This window comes from Lepisosteus oculatus, chromosome 5 (genome assembly GCF_040954835.1).
Source record: "Lepisosteus oculatus isolate fLepOcu1 chromosome 5, fLepOcu1.hap2, whole genome shotgun sequence".
Classification (NCBI taxonomy): Eukaryota; Metazoa; Chordata; class Actinopteri; order Semionotiformes; family Lepisosteidae; genus Lepisosteus; species Lepisosteus oculatus.
In genome coordinates this window covers 39,522,303-39,543,457 of record NC_090700.1, presented here as the reverse complement: position 1 = coordinate 39,543,457, position 21,155 = coordinate 39,522,303, and the positions used below count along the sequence as shown (strand labels likewise).

The 21,155-nt window shown below is 48.0% G+C and overlaps 1 protein-coding gene across 2 annotated transcripts; it reads right to left on the bottom strand.

Moving 5' to 3' along the window:
- Positions 1 to 230: 230 nt before the first annotated feature.
- Positions 231 to 20,923, bottom strand: ikbke (inhibitor of nuclear factor kappa B kinase subunit epsilon). Of its 2 annotated transcripts, XM_015342827.2 has the most exons (22): positions 20,819 to 20,922; positions 18,356 to 18,505; positions 16,989 to 17,123; positions 14,943 to 15,080; positions 14,062 to 14,197; positions 13,038 to 13,219; positions 12,399 to 12,559; positions 11,984 to 12,094; positions 11,389 to 11,568; positions 10,614 to 10,810; positions 9,736 to 9,794; positions 9,533 to 9,624; positions 8,856 to 8,957; positions 7,912 to 7,984; positions 7,393 to 7,505; positions 6,887 to 6,963; positions 6,523 to 6,562; positions 6,169 to 6,270; positions 5,013 to 5,109; positions 4,667 to 4,758; positions 3,007 to 3,078; positions 231 to 1,329 (listed from the first exon to the last, which is right to left on the bottom strand). In XM_015342827.2, exons 3-22 carry the CDS (start codon positions 17,073 to 17,075, stop codon positions 1,296 to 1,298), a joined length of 2,145 nt encoding a protein of 714 aa, XP_015198313.1. In that variant the 5' UTR covers positions 17,076 to 17,123; positions 18,356 to 18,505; positions 20,819 to 20,922; the 3' UTR covers positions 231 to 1,295. The 2 variants fall into 2 exon arrangements, with proteins under 2 accessions (XP_015198313.1, XP_015198315.1); XM_015342829.2 differs by lacking the exon at positions 231 to 1,329 and having other exon boundaries at positions 4,667 to 4,817; positions 20,819 to 20,923.
- Positions 20,924 to 21,155: the final 232 nt, after the last annotated feature.

Genomic DNA, 21,155 nt, shown 5'->3' with positions numbered 1-21,155 from the left:
TGTTTTCAGAACAAAAGACTTGAAGACTGCTGTGTTAAATTATGTCATGTCATTCCCGGCCATACTAACAATGAAACACAGCTGCGTTTTTGTGCTGCTTTAAATCGTTCTCAAGACCACCAATTTATTCTTAACAAGTCTTTCAAACGTAACTGACATCTCGTTCGTGCGGGGCTTAAACATATTTTCGACAGGTTTTTAAAGAATAACAACAAGAAGAAGCGCAATCGTTCCTTTTCCATTGCTACTGAAGTTTATTAAATGTTCAATTAATATCTCGCAATAACTTACACGACTGTCAAACAAGAAGCAACACCCTACGCCGTTAAACAATTCTGCCTCTGGACGTACCCGCTATAAAAAAAAATCAAGCCTGCCCCCCAGTGGTCAGTCCATGAACTGCACGCGTATCCTGAGTTGACCATTCCAGTTAACGAACTGGAAGATCACAGATCAGGACGTGTTGGGCTGGTAACTGGAATGGCGGAGGGCAGAAGGGTGGTTGCATATCTTTAAAAAAATACACACGGAGTCACACAAAGAGAAATGGTTCTATACCAGAGAGGGTGGGGATTAGACCTCTTTAATTTCTGGTCCTGTAAGTAAAAATACAGTACTCATAGGATTCTGGGAAGAATATTCCCCCAGATCCTGAATCAGCAGTCTTTGGTTTTTCAAAGGCAACATTCAGACTAACAAAAGCACAACAATTAGCATGGATGGTTGCAGTTGATAAACGTCTTGAAGAGTGGAGACCTGTCATTGTGCCCTTCGTGAAGAACTGGCTCAATGATATGATCTCCTCAATTACAATGGAGAGGATACGTTTTTATTGGACAGGAAGTCTGCAGCGATTCCTCAGGACCTGGGGCCTCTCTGTTGGCTGTCTTGAAAGAGACCGAGCTTTGTACGTTTGCCTGATTGTTTTATACCATTATACCATATATCATTTTGTGATCACTTCTGTCACAGATCCCTGGCCATTCACTTCAGGGCTCCTGACCAACATCACACTTGACCTTCAAACCTTGAAGACGTACAGAACGAACTGAATCCTGGCTCAGTTTTCAATCTGGGGCTGGTTCTACAGCGTGCAAGACAGGTAGCTGGATACTCGTAAATAAAAAAAATACAGAGGTTTATACATTCATCTTTAAAAGGCTTTCCTTTGTTGATTTACAGTGCAGAGTAGTTTGGATAGTTTTTAAGTGTTGTGGTACAAAGTGCTGTGCTTTTGAAATCCTGCGTGATGAACGCCAAGGGACATCGGCTCTGATTTCAGAAGGAGCAGGCAATCAGACCCCAGGACTGTTGTTCAGGGCTCCAAAGCTGTAAAACCAGAGAAATAAATAAACAGTATAATGATGTCATCACCCGCCCAGGCATAAACTGTTGCACTGTTCTCTCTCCCATCATTACTGTTTCAAATCTTACTTCCACTGATAAAAACCTACTGCCAAAATACATATTTTGTCACTGACATCAGATCAATTAAATGTATAAAAGGAAATCATGATTTAATTGATCTGATGTTAAAATACATCATACTTTCATTAATATAATTGATCTTGCTGCTTACAAAGCAATGTTTCTTTCTTATACTTGGTTACTTATATCAGTTGAAAAGGTGGTAACAGTTGTAGGTGACAGGAAAGCGGGTTAAGGCAAGCCTGTCATTGCTGCAAGGTTTGGGCTGAGGTTATATTTGAGAACAAAGTCTTAAATTAATAAGGATGCACTTTTTTTATTTCGAAATCTAAATCTTGCTTAAAGCCATTTCTTATCCCAATTCTGATCCTAAACCAAATCCTTCACCTTCACTAAGACAGACAGCCTCAACCACTCACTCTGCTAATCCAGCTGGATCCCTAATGAAACATAACCACAGCCCAAGCCAATATGCACGGCTCAGCCAAGCCCAGAGCATGTAGGGTGATGTCTGATAACGGGATTGAGCTTCATGTAAGCAGATTGCCCCATGAGCTGATCTAAGAAATTAAGGAATTAGTATTTCACAGACTCCAAAGAGATATCATTGGCCTCATTTGGCAATAAATGTAGAACAACAAACACTACTCATTACATTTTAAAGCTTAGTGATTATCATTGCTGGAGACTGTAGGGGCCAATGTTTTTTTTGTCTGTGGCCATGCAATGATAGATCAGTGCTGTACTGGTTATTGAAGTTATTGACTGTTATTGACATCTCATGACTGGTATGGTGTAATGGTGTATGCATGTAATGTACAGGGAGATCCGCATGACTAGATAAATGCCAGCAGCCATATCACTCTGCAACTCACAACTGGCAACCCACTGAAGCTCAGCAGGTGTGAGCCTGGTCAGTACCTGGATGGGAGACCTCCTGGGAAAAACTAAGGTTGCCGCTGGAAGAGGTGTTAGTGGGGCCAGCAGGGGGCGCTCACCCTGCGGCTCATGTGGGTCCTAATGCCCCAGTATAGTGACAGGGACACTATACTGTAAACAGGCGCCGTCCTTCGGATGAGACGTAAAACTGAGGTCCTGACTCTCTGTGGTCATTAAAAATCCCAGGGTGTTTCTCGGAAAGAGTAGGGGTGTAACCCCGGTGTCCTGGCCAAATTTCCCATTGGCCCTTACCCATCATGGCCTCCTAATAATCCCCCTCTATGAATTGGCTACATTACTCTGCTCTCCTCCCCACTGATAGCTGATGTGTGGTGAGCGTTCTGGCACACTATGGCTGCCGTCGCATCATCCAGGTGGATGCTGCACATTGGTGTGGTGGTGGAGGAGAGTCCCCATTACCTGTAAAGCGCTTTGAGTGGAGTGTCCAGAAAAGCGCTATATAAGCGTAAGCAATTATTATTATTATTATTCTAAATGTCATGCTTGATATTGATCGACTCGTGATGGGATACACCATAAAAATGGACCAATATAATGAGCAGAGAGAAGACTATGACCAGATCTATACCGCACAGCTTACTGATCAGGCTGTGTAGTGTAATACAGGGTGGCACTGACCCCTCTATTATATTGTTGTTACGTTGGAGTTCACGAGCAACCACTTCCATTTCTTCTCTAAGCCGATTAATCCTGAAAGGAAGCACAAGATCACAGTTTTAAAATGAGCTCATTTTAAACTCAGGCAGGCGCTCAGGTGAACGGCTCTTAGCCTGTCCGAGAAGGAGTGGGGAAAAAAAAGAGCAATTCAGAAACACATGGGGAAAGTCCGATGCTCTCTCAGGCGTGTGGATTATCTGATTCCAGAGGAAAACAGAACAGCACTGTCTGTGGAAAGAAGAAGAGGCTGAGCAGCTTCTTCTGCAGTTTTTGTATTGGTTTCGTTTCCTGAAAGGCAAAGAAAAGGTCTGTGTGTGGAAGCAGCCAAGCTGAAACAATGGAGGGGCACTCCCGTTCTGCTCCTGAGTCGGGAGACTCAAGAATGATCTTTTCTTTCTTGGGACTGTCCCACGTCCAACCTGCCTAACTTGCCTCTTCTCCTCGACACACCATGAGCCCTGAGACCTGAGACGTGACAAGCCCCGATGAGCCCTCTGACACCCCTGACCAGCCTTAACACAGCCCTGACCGGTCCTCACACACCCCTGACCGGCCTCCCTCACACAGCCCTGACCAGCCCTCATACAGCTCTGACCAGCTCTCAGAGACCCCTCACAGGCTCTCAGACACCCCTGACCGGCCCTCACACAGCCCCGACCGGCCCTCACACACCCCTGACCGGCCCTCACACAGCTCTGACTGGCTCTCACACAGCCCTGACCGGCTCTCAGACACCCCTGACCGGCCCTCACACAGCTCTGACCGGCCCTCTCACAGCTCTGACCAGCTCTCAGACACCCCTGACCGGCCCTCACACACCCCTGACCGGCTCTCACACAGCCCTGACCGGCCCTCACACAGCCCTGACCGGCCCTCAAACAGCTCTGACCGGCTCTCACACAGCCCTGACCGGCCCTCACACAGCCCTGATGAGCCCTCACATAGTCCTGACCGGCCCTCACAAAGCCCTGACCAGCTCTCAGACACCCCTGACCAGCCCTCAGTCAGCCCTTACCAGCTCTCACACAGCCCCGACCGGCCCTCACACAGCCCCGACCAGCCCTCACACACCCCTGACCGGCCCTCACACAGCCCTGACCGGCCCTCACACAGCCCTGACCGGCCCTCACACAGTCCTGACCGGCCCTCAGACACCCCTGACCGGCCCTCACACACCCCTGACCGGCCCTCACACACCCCTGAACGGCCCTCACACAGCCCTGACCAGCCCTCACGCAGCCCTGACCGGCCCTCACGCAGCAGCACTCTGCCCTTCACAGGACAATAACTGATGAAAAGATAATTATCAACCACTATGCTGTCTGTCAGTTAGTGATTGATGCCAGAAAACAATAAAAACGAAAGGAATTTGATTTATAAAAATCTTTGATTTTTGATATCCATTATATCCTACAAAGAGCAACCAGAAATACAGGATGGAATAAAGTAATCCAGAACGCCCCCACCTGACTGTTCTGAGTCATGTCGCCCCAGGCAATTTGCACCCCACCAGCTGTGGGACAATTGTGACCAGGGGAATGTCCACTCCTGGTCCTCCTCCTGAGAGTGGCAGCCAGTGAAATGCCCCCCCCCCCCTCTGGTGCCCGTCCAGATCTCTTACCTGGCTATCATCTGGTCTCGGTCCTTCAGGCCGCCCGGCGCTTCCGCGCAGAGCACGTTCTGCTGCGCTCCGAGGAGTGCTCTGTCCAGCGCCTGAGAGAGGGGAGCAGAGACAGGCCACTGCTGCGTCTGACCACCTGGCTCACCTGTGCCTATCACAGTGGAAACAGCGCAGCGCGACCCCAGCATGGCCAAGCATGGGACAAAATGCAGGAGGCCATGGCTCAACACCAAAATGACGGTATGGGAAAATGAGCATATTCCTCAAATGTCAAGTTTCTAATAAATACTGACTGGCTATAAACAGAAAAATAATGTAATAGCTTTGCAGACTTTATTTCCGTTACCTGGCTCTGATGCTCCTCACAGCTCTGCAGGTTGTCAATGACTTTATGTAAAGAGCAGCTGAGATCCTTCAGCCTCTTCCTGATGTCATTCAATGTGCTGAGGAAACACAGACACGCCTGACATCAGCAGTCACTCAAGACAGCTTAATCACATTGTAACGCTAATATAAAATATAAAACTCGTTGACAATCAATTTCGTCCCAGTGGACACCAGAGAGCTCTACAGATGTGGGGAGACCCACTTCATCCTCCATTGAAGTGAAGCCCCTCACATGGGTGACACAGAGCAGCCATTCTTCCCCAACACTCCCAGCACACAGCAGATCAGGGGGACTGAAGAGAAATTTCTCCACATACTCCACATGATTTGGAAATTCTGGCTGAGAGGGATAGCACCTCCTACTGGTCCACCAACGCCACTTGCGGAAGCAACCTGGTTTTCTTTAGAGGTCTACAATCTCAAGACTAACCAGGCCCAGGCTTGACAAGCTTGAGAGAAATGATGAGACCAGGCTACAAAGACGACGTGCTGTCATAACTGCACATGCACTGTCACTGTTCTCTTCTTTTTCACACTGGGTTGGCAGCACCAACAGGAGAGCCAAGACATCAGAGGGCGAACCACAGAGCCACAAACTCTTGGGGTCTAAGCTGGCATACAGGGCACTGCTGCTCTGCAGGCCCAGGACACTCCAGCCAGATCATGCTCTCCATATCACACACTGCAGCTTACAGAACTGTGTCACTGTAGGCCAGAATCAAACACATGTTGTCAGGGAAAACACTTCAACTAATTCCCTGAATTATCACTTTTACTTCCCCATTGGAAATGACCTGTTATTGTCCTTTACATATCTGCCCCAATTTGGAAAGGACAGCAGTTGAAGATATCCTGTGTTGGACCGGGGGGCGTGCTCCCTCCTAGGACACACCCACCCGCAGAGACGCTCCTCACTGGACAGGCTGTGAGCTCCACAGCGCCTGACAGGTGAGTTAACTCTGACTGGAGGAGCAGCGTGTCTCTCGCTGACATCACCATAAGCCCGCTAGGAATACCATAGCTGAGTCAGGCCCACCCTACATCAGAGACGCTCTGCTAACCATATGCCACCTGTGCGGCTTCATTAGCAAAGCGGCCTTCACTTGTCTGCTCACCTGGACCAGCTGCTCACTGTCACCAGAGCATTCTTGTACGTATGCACACAGTCGTCTCTGAAGAGACATTTGACTTTCTTAATGTGCGCCGTCAGGTTAATCCTAAAAATGCAGAAGGGTAACCATTAAGCACATTAAACACTTAGAAAATATAAATGAATGTTGTATGTATAAACTGTATAAGTGTATGCAAACAAAGAACACAGCACACATACTGTACTCACTAAAAATCATGAATATGTGTAAAATGAATTTCACACTGGATCTCTTTTATTAACTGTTGTCCATGTACAGTATTAAACAGCGCAGGATGTGGTCGCAAATGGGTCCAGTGACTGTCAATGCAGTACTCACTTTTCAAACTTGTGGATCTGCTCATCATTATACAACAGTTCTGTGAAAAAGGAAATCAAAAAGCCCTTAGTAAGATTTCAATGTTTGATTCACCTTACAGCTCCTCCAACCAGTACTCTGATGGCCTGACCTGACACAGAAAGACAGAATTTTCCTTTGTGACTCCCTAAACTACCCTGTCTGTCACTTGGAATCTGTCATATCTGTTGTTTCTTTAGTTTTCGTCAGATACCGTATGTCTCTATCCAGGAGGTATTTGCTCCTTAAATTCAACACGTCTTCTCTGACTGCTCTTTGATCTCTTCTTGCAGCAGGCAGAAAGAGAGACAGCTTGTCAAACCTGAACACGCCCACATGTACTTACTGCCTGTTATTCTGTCCTTCCTGTACTGCTGGTACACTGATGTGATCTTCCCAAGCAGAACATCAATTTTCTGTGTGCTGCACAAAGAGAGGAATCGTCATTGTGTGTGGAAACCATTAGCTACTGTCACGTAAGTCATTATAAGACACTGTGTGCTCCTATTAGACAGGCATTATTGCCATCAAACACACAAAAAGATGACGTGCAATTCAGTTTACCCATTATGCCTGCACATAGTGCACCCAGAGATGCTGTAAACATTAAACATTAAACCGAGGCAGAAAACTGGTTCTCTAATAAGAGCCTGAGAACTATCAACAGCTGAAAACTTTCAAAGAGTGTCTGATTGCTCCAATATGCTTCAAGTAAACCAATAATTACTTCAATTACCTTGTGAATTGCAAACCTAAAATTTTGTTGGCCCTTAATGACTGAAGTTATGCACTGCTTGCCTGACCGCTAACAAAACTTGACAAGGTGCGGAGGAGAGGGGAACCGCTGCTTACGTTCTGTCCCGCGCCCACACGTCCGAGTGCTTGGACCACTCCTGCTTCATCTGCTCCAGCCGGGCCTGCAGGTCCCGCACGCTCTCCACATACAAAGGGAGGTGCTCCTGTATCTGAGGAAGAAGTCCAGCTTCAGAACACCCGCGAGGAGATTGAACAGGACTGCCTGTCACACTTGCACACATTCCTCTTTCAAACAATCACAACCAAACCGCACAAGTCCCAGCTCAGTACTGGAGGACATGAGGACACACTGTTCAAGTCCCAGCTCAGTACTGGGGGACATGAGGACACACTGTTCAAGTCCCAGCTCAGTACTGGAGGACAGGAGGACACACTGTTCAAGTCCCAGCTCAGTACTGGAGGACAGGAGGACACACAGCTAAGTCCCACCTCAGTACCGAAAGCCATAGGTTTTACCCTGTACTCTAATTCTAATTCCCTCATTCTAATTCAGACTGTACCACTGGCTGACACATTTTTTGTGTTGCCAGAAGGCAAAACCAAGACAGTCCTCACCAGGTGCAGTTTCTTCTTGTGCTCCAAGTGGTCGGCACGTTCCGGTGTCTTGTAGTCCCCTGCAGACTGGCCCCTGGGGGAACAGGAGACGAGGTGTTCTTGAAAAGACAGGTAAAGGTCCAGAGAGGACCGGATGGAGAGGGGCCTCTTTCTCCACTTGCACTGTATTATACAGAAACACGCCAACGCAGAGATGTATTGTACACTCTATTGTCCGTGCACAACACTAAGTTACCAGCTTTTTGGTAATGCCATCATATCACTTCCTGTTATTGCAGATGGCAAAAATGCCAGATGGATGTACATGCCAAATACAGCGAAATCATAGGAGAGGCATTTCGATGCATCCAAAGTAGTCCCCAGTCCAACCAGTCCCCAACCCAGCCAGCCCTGCAGGTCACGTCAAATCAACTCCTTATGAGCAGCAATACTCACAAGTGGTTTGTTCAATGAAGGTTACTCTTGTCTTTGTGGGCTGAAGGCTATTCAGAGATTCCTTCCGAATGGTCTCTCAAGTGCTCAGTTTAACAAACCACCTACGTACTATAACTGATCGCAATTAAATCCTTCCAAGTCTTGATGATGTAATGGTTACCTACTGTATAACACCTGCTGGACAAGGGCTCTCCAGCACCAGGGGTGCAAACTCCTTTTATAAACAATGTATTAAACAAACTGCAGAAAACGTCAGGAAAACCGTGGGAGACGTGAGCTGTCCCATGTCCAGACCTTCCAGTGGCATCTGCCATTTTGGAGACCAGTCAACAACCCGAAGAAACCAGGTGCAAGGATACGTTTCGACGTCAGTCTTCTTTCAGGGTCAGTTAACCCCAGCACTGCAAGGAGAGTTTACCGTCTTCTTTGCTGCAGAGTGCAGGCTGCGAGCACTTGCAGGTCAGAAGAAGAAAGCAGGAGAATTAGGCCCCCATGACAGTGAGACTCACAGTCTGACGAGTTTCTCCTCTGTCTTGAGGCAGGCAGTGAGCTTCATGTTCATGATGTTGATCTTGTTAACTACGGTGCTACACTCCTGTCGCACGTTCTCGCTGTAATCAACAAGCAAAGAACATGTTGGCACCTTTCGGGGGGTAAACGATTCTCTGCGAAATCGAAATAAAATCTGTTCAGAAGAAGGAAAGTTTTTTAAGATATGACAGTGTATGAATTTGCTCCTTGTGACCTAGTTTGACCAATTCAAAGTTTATCTCCTTTACAAACAAACATAAGGTTACAAACGAGAGGAGGCCAGATCATTAAGCCCATCTAGGCCATTGGGTAGTTTTAAGGATCTCACCCATCTGTTTCTTGCCAGAAGCCAGGGTATCGGCTTCAGCAATATGACTGGGTAGCTTGCACATACCGGAAATTATTCTTATGCTCTCAGGCAAACTAGTAGGGGACACTTTTCCCTCTAGGCTAGAATCTCCATTCACATGCCCCAGTATTGTGACAGGGAACACAATTCTAGTGCTTTTGATAGATTCCACTTAAGACTCACTGCACTCCAGAGGTGGAAGAGGGGGGTCACCTGCTACATTCAAATTCAAAGAGTCCTTATGGGTTTGAAGTGCTATAGAACTGCTCAGGATTTCTAATTCTTGTGATTTGTAGGTATACTCACAAAAAGCTATAGAATCCATTCAAAAGCAGCTCTTGGCACTTCAGCAAAGACTGTGCAATCCTCAGATACTGGTGAATAATGCCCACAATACTCTGAGAAGAGGGAACAGAGAGAGAGCCGTCTGCAGAGTTGCACTGGGCGTGGTGACCACCATCAGCTCTTCTGTCACAACACACCTTCTCATTTCTTAGGTGGACACCTACCTTAGTGAAAGAAAAATCTGCAACCACATCAAACCGTGGAGGTACAGCTGGGGTTTCCGCTAATAAATGGGGTGGAAAGGAGGAAAGGAAAGAGTAAGTTAAACAGATCATCTTCAGCAGCTAGTGAAAGTTTGGAACGCAAAAACTCGTGGAAACACAGATGTGTTCATTGTCTGGTCTCGTATATTTACAGCAGAGGGGCAGGCTATAAGGATATAACTCCTGATGGAGTTCAGATTATTTTTTTTCTGAATTCAGAATTGCCTATTATTTTAAGAGATACCCAAAATGACTGATACACCCATAACTTTAATTTAAACAATGGTGTGCCTTTCACGTCTAGGCTTGCAGCTACGAACCCTGTGACCGCACAGGGGAAAGAACAAGGAAGCGCAGGCAGTCTCCTCCATAATGCCCATCTTACAACCACTCATCTTTGAACACATCACAGGAAGTACCGCCCTGTACTAGAGGATCAGTGCAAGTCAGCAAGTGCCCTAGAGGCTGCAGGGCTTGCTGTGCTGCTGAACAGGTTGAGTTCTGTGCTCACAAGTTTGAGCCTGGGCCATGTTGCCAGGCGAGTCTGACCAGGATTCTCCAAGCAGAGTGAGAACCTTTTTAACGGTTGAGTCACTTGTGATGCCTGTGATGGCTTTTATAGAGCACAAACACAAAGTGCAGAAGGAAAGGAGAGACAAGGCAGATTGCCATATTGTGTTCAAAACAAGAAAAAGACATTCTAGGACAGAGGTCTACAGTACAGAGACATAAGCTGTGAACCTGCAGAAAATAAGCAATTAAAAAGATTTTATAAAGAAATCCCAGCGGAGCTATGCTGATATAAACACAAGCCGGGACCAGACTCGAGGTGTCCTTACGCTCTCGGTACAGGACTCCAACGGTTTTCTGCAGCTCGCGGCTCATCAGGAAGATTGGCCGGTCAGGTATGGTTGGCGGGAAGCTCATCACCTTCATGGTGGGATCCAGGAGCAAGGGATGCCCGTGGAACAGGAACTGCTGCTGTTCAGGACTCACCTGCGTCTGCCTGAACACCTCCTCAAAGAAGATGGAGGCCCTGGGAGCAGCGAGGGGGAGAGGGGGAGAGGGTGAGCCAGGCCTGAACTCCTGCCAAGAGCTGACCAGGAGGTACACCAATTCCTTGTGAGAGAGGAGGTCTCTCAAGTGAATAGCACTGTTTGGACACTCAGAACTCTGAAATGTCCAGTGCATTCCAGTTTAGCTACTGTAGTACAAAAACATAAAAAAAACATACTCCTTAAAAACATAAAATAGTTCATTAACCACTTTTGAAATAATTAAGAAGCTGGCAGTGCCAACAGAAATGAGAACGGAGGAAATTACAAAAACCCCAGTGACTGAAATAAGGACGTCTGTGCATGTCTGGACTGGACAGCCAGCTTCCTGCATGTTACACACCCTTCCTCTGGTTTCGGAAGACATTCTGGTCACAGCTGAGGCTGTGCAGACGGGGATCAATATCACACCACATGCATGATCCTGAACGAACTGCATCAGGTGACCTGAAAGCCTGCAGGAAGTCCTGATGAGTTTCAGTAGCACGTGGGCGCGTCACTGCTTCATCAGTACAACTGGCAGTACCACACTGGGCCGCTGGGATTAAAAGGCGCTCACGTGTTGTAGTGGTGGATGTAGATGGTGTGCTTGGAGGCCTGCTGCAGGGAGAAGACGTGGACAGGCACTCGGTCAAGGATCCCCGTGGTCTCGGCGAAGAACTGGTCAAAGCCCCAGCACTTCTCCTGATCGGCCTCCAGGATGTTGGCCAGCACCGGCACCAGCTGGGCCTTCAGCCCCCTGCGATAAAGACAGAAGAGCCGTGGCTGCACACGACAACCCAGCACAGCGCACAGACTCGCTGCCCAGAGCGCGATGACATGCTTTTAACTAGCACAGTGCCCTGTGCGATGCTACTAAGAATGCTTTTTGAGAACTCACTTACATATACTTAAATGCCAGCAATGTACAATGTCATTATACAAAACACATGAGGGTACACTGCGATAAGTTCTCCTTACTTTGTAACAGGAAACAGGAACTTTTTAAACTGCTTAATTGATTAACACTGTGGCACGTGCACCTCCTGCTACAGGCATCAAGGGGCAGACGTGCAGGTTCGTTCATACTGATGCATCACGCAGCACAAGCACCCGAAGAGGTCAGACTGCAGATGTATACTGCTCCAAGGTAAGGAAGAAGCCTGAGCACTCACGTGGACAGCTGGCAGGATATGGGAAGCTCGTAGCTCCACTCTATGTGCCCATCCTCCACCCTCTGAGTCCCTGCTATCGCCCCTGGCGGCTTCTGAGTGGTGATCTTATACCTGGTGGAGTCGGAACAGACAGGGGAACAATCATGATCTTGGGCTTCCAGGGTGCTTTCATGGGCAGCAGCAAGATCTTCACTTCTGCAGCACAAGGATCAGCCTGACTGAAGACACCAGTGATGGGCTCGGTCCAGCCCCCCTGCTGTACTGCATGGGAATTGCAATTACGAGAACAGAAAAACCAGGAAGAGCAATACGAGCAATAGGAGCTCTACACCTGATGGCATGTTCAGCAGGAGAAAGGCGCGGAGAGGGTATAATGTGGCTCTCAGCTCCCAGAGCAGGAGCGCCAGGCCCCTACATGATCTGCTTGTTCCTGCGCGGTCCTCCGTACGGCACGAAGGGAAGGCTGCCGGTCGCCGCGTGGTAGAACGTCACACCGATGCTCCACAGGTCCACGGTGACGCCGTACGACTTCTGCTGAGGCTTCCTGAGAACGGCCCGCTCGTACATGTCGGGGTGCTGGACAGAAACAGAAACAGAGACGCGTCACAGCGCCCCCCCCACCCCGTGCAGCCCCGGATCCAACCCTGCTGGCTGGCGCTGATGTGAGAGCGCCGCTGACTCTCTCCGAAAAGGTTTAACAATTCCAAAAAGCTACGGTGAAGAGGATGGCGATTTTGGAGATCCAAATTTCATTGGCGCATTGGCTCACTGCAAGACTCTTGTGAAAGTAAGAGTTCAGCGAGCAGCTACGCGGGGCAGAAACAGTGGCCAGGCAGCTTGCATCTTCTCATGTCAATCAGTGTTGCATGGGATAGCCCTTGCCTGAAGGATTCACAGCAGAGGAGCCATGAATCTAGACGAGCCAGCTACGCTACAAACAAGAAAACGGCTTGCTGAACAGGGGGCTTCTGCTGCATGAGTGCGAAAGTGTGGCAAAGTATCGCCCATCCCCCCCCCGACTCCCTCCCTCCGGTCCGTCTCCCTCCTTCCTCACCAGGTACTCCTCCGTGCCGTAGATGGAGACGAATTTCTCGTCGTCCTCCAGCTCCCGCGCTGCCCCGAAGTCGGTGAGCTTGTAGACGGAGAGGCCGTCCTCGCCCAGCAGGCGCATGATGTTCCCGGGCTTGATGTCACGGTGGACCATGCTGTTCTGGCGCAGGTGGTTCATGCCGGACACTGGGATGCCGGGAAAGGGGCTGTGAGACACGGGGACGACATCCCGCCCAGCACCGGCACCAGACCTGCATCACTCCAGGAACCGACTCTGCAAGCTCCCAGAACGCACTCTTACAGGAAGCCCCTTCGACACCCAATCTACAAGCCTCCCCGTCAGAAAGCCACCATTGAGCACACACGCCGGAAAACCCAGGATCTGCGATTGGTGTGCTGTTACTAGGGAGGTGGAAATTTGTTTGACTTAATCTGGGACTTATTCACTGCAGTGGGAGTTCTGTGTTTCTGAGATTCCTGGAAGTCTCCTGAGGCATGAACAAGCTTTGATCCTCGACAGAAGATCACACCTTAAACCTGTCTCAGACCTAAACTTCCTGCTTATCATTTTTTGTGTTGCAATTTCTTCCTGCTGTTTGCACAGTCCAGTATGTTTTCAGGTGTTTATTTTAAGCTCCTCCCACTGTGCATCTGCACTGTCTCCTACAATGATCTTTGTCATGACTGGGCGTACTCCACTTCCTTTATTTGTAATTATTGATGATGTAATAAGAATCAGAATTATTAACTGAATAATCAACTGTATCCCTTTTCTGTTTTCCTCTGTCCCTTACAATATGGATAATAAGTCATTTTTAAAGAGTTTATCTTCTGATAACTTACTAAATTGTGCGCCCACCTTTACAAAATGTATCTAATTCTAAATGTCTTTTATTCAGTTATTTCAGCCTGTTTCCCTATAGGAGCACTGCAGGAAACTCACTTCTAACATTAAAAGTGCAATAAAGTGCAGGGCCTGTGTCCCCTGCCCTGGGCACAGTGCACACTGCTGCCCCCTGTCAGCTTACCGACACACTGCAGCACGATGAGGAACTCGGTCTCCGGGAGCCCGAAGGCATTCTCCGGCTCCTCCAGGAGATTGAGCAGGCTGCCCCCCGAGCAGTACTCCATCACCAGCACCTTCTGCTTGCTGTTCATGTGCATCTGCCACAGCAGGGAAGGAAACATGGGCGTCAGGCACTACTCCAGCACATGTGGGGCAAATGGGCAATTGCAGGGGTTAGCGGCAACTCTGCACCAGAGACAGGGGTGAGACAGGGAATGTAGTTTGCACCAGTGACAGGGGTGAGACGGGGACTACAGTTTGCACCAGTGACAGGGGTGAGGCAGGGAATGCAGTGTGCACCAGTGACAGGGGTGAGACAGGGACTGCAGTGTGCACCAGTGACAGGGGTGAGACAGGGGCTGCAGTGTGCACCAGTGAAAGGGGTGAGGAAGGGACTGCAGTGTGCACCAGTGACAGGGGTGAGACAGGGGCTGCAGTGTGCACCAGTGAAAGGGGTGAGACAGGGACTGCAGTGTGCACCAGTGACAGGGGTGAGACAGGGGCTGCAGTGTGCACCAGTGACAGGGTGAGACAGGGACTACAGTTTGCACCAGTGCCAGAAAGTGAAGCTCTAGATGCTGGCTGCTTGTGAAAAGGGTTTAGCCCTGAACTGAGTGGATGGGGTGTTGCCCAGCGAGGCCCACACTAGGAGGGGAATACGGCTGTGGGGATGGGAGAGTGTGGAGAAGAGGGGAGAGTCGGGTTCTAGATGAGATAAAAACAAAGCCTTCATGCCCTTGGTACAGAGACACATTGCACAAGCTGAAAACCATGAGCTAAGAAAGCAGTATGAACCCAGAGTAATCTCCTTCTGCTGCGTGTGAAATCCGGCCAGGGCCCTACCTCCTCCACCGCGAACAGCTTCACGATGTTGACGTGGTTCAGCTTCCTGAGCATCTCAAACTCCCTCATCTGCACTTCGTAGGACCTGACGTAGCTCATGTTGTTGAACACCTTGACTGCCACCAGCTCACCAGTTTTCTGAGAAACAAGCAAAGTACACTCATACCCCGGTATAAGAACGCTCGGTATACGAATTTTTGCCAATCTGAACATGAAGAATTTCTGCCTTGTTATACACACGAAAATGTCACTAAACCGAACTTCGAAGCTCGAAAGTGACTGACTTTTGCCCGAGAACCTTCTGTGAACATCTAAAGTCAGCGCCACCCAACAGTTGCTTGTTTCTGCACGGGTGCAAGACATTGTGGTGAAGTACGCTGTGAGGCAGCAGTGCTTTGTTTACGATCACAGCGAAACCTTGTGCTCTCATTTTCAAAGTGTTTTTTTTTGTTGATGTTCATTATGGGGTCTTAAGGAAGAGAAAAAGACTCTTTATTGTATTAGCTAACAACAGAATGCACATCGTTCTAGCTGATCGCTTGTATAGCAATCTATTATGAAAGAATGAAAAATGTAAATGTAATATGAATTATTTTACAGCTACAGTCGGCTTATTTGAGTAGAACCACATTGTTCACTAAGCTTGCTGTAATGGTCTGTATGGTATTATATGTTTAGGGTGGTTCTGAATGGGGGAGAATTTTCCCCATAAGAAATCATGGAAGTTTTATCTTTATTCACAATCTCCTGCCTTCCGAACAAATTTCCAGGAACGAATTAGGTTCGGATACTGGTGTGTGAGTGTACTGTCAGTTCTGTGCCTAAACCCTGCCCATCCGCACACTTCTTCAGGATGAGGAATATTGTCTGGTATAATGCAGTGCACATCAGGCCCACTGCTGAACACTTTTCTGAAAAAAAAGGCCCTGATAAATATAAAACAATAAATCCACAGATGTCAGTTATTTTAGAAACACACAGTGTTGAAGACATTTCTTAGCATTGCCCAAGGAGCTCAACAGAGATGTCGAGTTGCTGTGGCTTCTCACTCTGCAGGTGGCCAAGGCGCCGCCCCACTGAGAGGCCACACCACGCCTCTCAGAGAAGCAAGCTGGGCAAGGAAACCATCTCGTTTACTGGGACAGCTCCTGCTGCATCTCCTCCCGGGACGCAACAGAAAACCAAGACCCCGCAGCAGCTGGAGGTCCCAGTTCTGGCACCCTGTCTTTGGGGAAGAGTGCCTGCTACGTGTACATAACAGTTCTGTTTCCTGCTCAAAACCCCAAAACTCCCTTAAACACAAAACAAGGAGAGCTGTTCCCTGCACATCACAGCGGCCGAGCGTATTGCCTCGGCCGCCCCAGGAGCCCACACCTGATGCCGGTCACTATCCCCAGAGCCTGGCTCACTTGCCTTGCAGCCCTGCCGTTTCCCACGTTAGCCCTGAGACTTCCAGACCCGTTCAACAAAATAAAGGTGGAAGTGCTACACAGTACAGTATCTGAATTCATCACCGTTAATAATAACCCACCTAAACTCAGAGGGGAAAACCTTTAGCTAAACTGGGATCTAGTGAAGGCTCAGTGACCGCTAAGTACTGTTTAATAGGCAGCAGGCAGCTGGGAAATAAACACTGTAACCGAAGAGCCCAGCCTTCTGTGTAACTGGAAGACGGCTGACACACGATCCTCGCTGCTCTTGCCTGAGCCTGTCTGCCTTGTGTTTCGCTCCTCCAGTGAGCCAATTTGGGACCCAGCTCGTGCATCGCTTTGTCTGCCAACACACACCACCAAAATCACAGAGGTGGAATCATAATGCCTTCTGCTGGGCTTCCATTCCCCTGGCCTCACTGAACGCTCCCCTGACTCAGGAAGCACACAGAGCACTTCCGAGACGCCAGCTGCAGTTTCGAGGGAGATCAGACTCGTTCACGGGGAAAACAAATGACACCTAAACCAGAGTGGCTCGCACATGATAAAATACTTGCGTTTTCATGTCAGGTAAGCAGCCAATAAGTTGAACAGCGCCCCCTTGTGGTACTGATACCTTGTTGCGAGCTTTGTAGACACTGGCTGTTGCCCCCTGCCCCAGGATGTCCTCCTGTGACCACAGGTAGTTGACGGTGCTGGTCATTTTTTTTTTTATCTGTGGGAAAGCGTTGCACTGACGATGGCTTCAGGTCTGCAAGACAGTGAGAACAGAAGGCACTTCTTTACACAAAGGGGAGCGGGGATCTGGAACAACCTTCCCAACATGTTGTTGAAGTCTGGAAGGAAACGATAGATACGAGAAACCTACCAAACCAAATGTCTCACTCTCAACTCTGCTCTCTTTTGTTTTAACATTGTTCAGTAAACAACATGTTTATAGATCATTCTGAAGACTTGTTCTTTTAGAAGTTATATGTAGTTGATGTTTTTAAACCAATATCACAATATTTAACTATTAATACAGAGTACTATTTCACAGGCTCACACAATGTCTGTAATACACACACAGTGCATTACAAACAAGATTATTTAACAGCATCAGGGACAACAGCAGCAAAAATACAAGATTCCCTTTCGTTTTCAACATCTGCACTCCCAAATCTGCCAAATACCACAGTTTCAAATATTAGGAGGAATATATAAAGGCCATATGTGCAAAACTAATAATGAGAAAAGAGGCCTCTGAAAAGAGCTCATCATTAAGGGAAATAACCCTCAACACTGAGATTTGACATCAAAGCACCTGTGATGTGGAAGATTAGTAGAGTGCATTTCTGGACATGCGTACCCAAAGAAGGAATTTTAATTTGAAGAGTGCATGACACTTGACTTTTCATTTGAACTTCATTTCAAATACTTTTTGTCAGAACTCATGTCCCACAATCCTAAAAACTGTGACTCTGTTCACTGTGAGAAACCACTTGACTTGAGCTCAAGAAAAATCATACTGGGCATCTGTCCGAGACAAACAGAAAGAGTATCTTACATGACTGCGGAAACGAAAACAGTGCTAATACAAACACGGTGCTGATACTTTACTGCTCGTTACTGTGGCCGCTCATTTGTGCCTCTTTGTTTTCATATGGAAACTTTTGGTTTTTATATTAAAAACCAGACGAAACACAATCATTGTCCAGGTGCTCAATAAAACATTCGGGTCAGACGTGCGATAGAAGTGTCACCTTGCGATGTGTTCTTACGGACCTGGGGATTCGTTACATGGGAACGAGGGAGCGTCAGGGACACACACTCGTCCTCCTTTCACTCGCGATGAGTTTAGCAGGAAACTGGGAGCAGTTCACGTCGACTGCCACTTGTGTGGCTGACACTACGAAGTGTTTGTGTAGTCAGCAACATTTTAGTATCCTGTTTTTAAAGAAGAGTTGAGAAAAAAACAGAAAGGCGGAGGACAAGAACACTCACCTCTTTTTAATGGCAGGAGAGGGAAAAAGACAAAGGAGTGTATTCAATCACAGGCCATGCAGGTGACGGGAAGGCTGGCTCTTGTGAAACAGCTGTTGCAACGTTCGGTACAAACTTCACAAAGGAAGCCGGTAACTTCCTGCCTGTGAACTGTCAGAAAAAAAACCCCCAGAGTTACGATGACCTACTTTGGAAATGTCATTTTGTTTACATTGCAAAGCTGCCTTATGTTCTTCTTCGAGAAGCGCAGCGCTGAATTCCAAGACCGTTTGCCTGGAGACCTGCGCAGGCCTGAGGGGGATTTCCCCACAGTGTCTGCACTCCAGCCTGCAGACCAGGAGAGAGCAGACCCAGAAAACTTGCGATTCCCTTCACGCCCCCGAAGTTGAGGACACCAGGTTGGGAGGCTCTCTCAGGGACAGTATTACAGAGCACCATTAAATCCCCATTTTCTTAGCGCACAGAACAGACTCAGAGCAGTCAGTTCAGCAGGTGTTTTGCTTCACTTTTAGGAATCGTCTGTGGCCGAGACATTAGGACATTCAGCCCTGAAGCCCATTTCTTACAAATGATGGACACAGCTTTAGAAACAGTCACTGGGTCTTCAGAACCAGACTTGGACTCCCTGTTCATTGGCATGAAAAACACTTTTCATTGTGCTGACCCCTGTTACAGCAGGATGGCTATCCCGGACTCTCGAAAGTGTTTAACCCCACTGTCACCACGCGCACGACTACGGGCTTTCTGGCACGGTGGGCTCAAGGCTGGTCCGGGCCGAGCCAGGTGAGAGGACAGCGGACTGCCTCAGCACCGGTGGGATGAGTCCTGCACGGCCTCTCCCAGGGCTCGCCGCCACACAGCCGACGCCTCAGAGGGCCAGGAGCTCCGGCCTGCCCTGGAGAGGCCCTGTTTCCGACACGCAGCTGCCCAGTGCCCACACTCCACAAGGATCATATTAGTCGCCCCTGGAGTGCGGGACAGTAGGGCTTTGCTGACACGGGGTCTATCTGATAGGGGAAGGCGTTCGGCAGGAACTTCAGCAACCCACACCTGCCTGCTCGCGTCTGGTGAAAGCAACAGAAAACTGGATTATACATCTACAGCAAAAGCATGCATAACGAGGGAAAATCATCTTTTCACAAAGGGTGGTAGGAGTGTGGGACAAGCTGCCCATGCATGCTACTGAAGCTGATACCCTGTTTTGTTTTTTCCAATAAATGTCTGGATGAGATCCTGGGATCCATTAACTACCAACTACCCTTGGAGCTGTTCGGGCCAAACAGCCTCCTGTCTTTTGTAACCTTCCTTATACTCTTATTAGTCCAGATGTCTTCTATTCTAGTAGGAAACCCTCGGACGACGATTCAATAAGCTCATCAAAGAAGTAAAAGCGTACTCTGTACACACCGTCTTTGGGCAGGTATTAAAAGAGCAAGCGACGTCCAACAGGAACAGTATGTAGCGTAAGAAACATGTAATGATGATGATTAAGGATGACTAAGACAACATCCACATAACAGCAAACACCTGGTCTAACTGGTTTTAATGATCCAGTATAACGCAACAAACAGAGACGGGAGCGCAAGAGACGCAACCTGGTTCATGTTCATCCCAATTGTCGTAGTCTGGGATGACCGGCTTTGCGCTCCCAGAGACTTGCTCGGATTTATCAATGTATGAATCGCTCGCTGTAGTGCTGCGCGTTAGCAGTCGTGAAGGGAAAATAATAAAAAGTCGATGAAGTCTTCATAGTGTGACGCCCTCGCCTGGCCTTGCGGCCGGAGAGCGCGGTGAGGGGAGCCTCTGCCAGCGCCGTTGACCATACGGAAAATAGTTATAACCCAGTTCTGCACCCCTTTTACACCTGTGCCCACTCACCACCCTATACCCACGTACCAGTACCCGGAGTGACCCTAGTGTGCTGTAACCTGCTTTGGCTGGTCTTAGTTCTTGTGTGGTTGCTGCTGAGCCGGACACCCGTCTGACTAATAAAGTGCCGACTGTACTAAAAGAGTTATCGTCTCCATCCTCGCCGCGCCCGTCGCGTTACAATATTTTCTTTTCCACTTTTCCTTGTCTTATACAGGGAATGGATGGCTCCTGTGAAGCTGATTTGAAGCCCTCACTCACTACTAGGAGCAACGCAGTTTTTGCTTCAATGTAAAAAAAAAAAAACCCAAAACAATCCGAATTACTGCGAAAACACCCAAAGACATTACAACTGCGACTCATACTCCACAATCCGATTTATTCATGTTCCGCACTGTATCCATTTCAGTATCGATTCTGTCAATGGGCTTATGCATAACAAAGCTTTTTACAGAAACACAAGTGAGAACACATCGAGACATTCCGAAACCCATCAAAAGTAGAAAACACAACCTTCCTTAAAGAAGCCAACGTCTCGCACAGCTTTCCTGAACCGTGAAAACTGGGATCTTTCTGCAGAAAAGTGTGATTTACCTTTTTCCCTTTAACACCAGCTTCACCGAAATTCAAGGCTCATCCAGCGAAGTCCAGGAACTAACGCTGGTTTCGATTTGTCACAACTTCCTAGTTGAGATCCCTCTGTGCTTAAAGAGACAGACTAAAAATGATTTATATACAGTATAAGCGATATTAAAAGTAGTTCACTTAAACTTCCTCCAGTGAGTACCGATTATTATAGGCATATTTAGCGAGAAATAAAGTTAATCCCTTTAGACGTTAGTAGCTGCAGCTACTATGCCATTACAGGATCAACTTTAAAACAACTTTGTTATGTAGTAAATGCTTAAAACTCCCTTTAGGAACGGAAAGG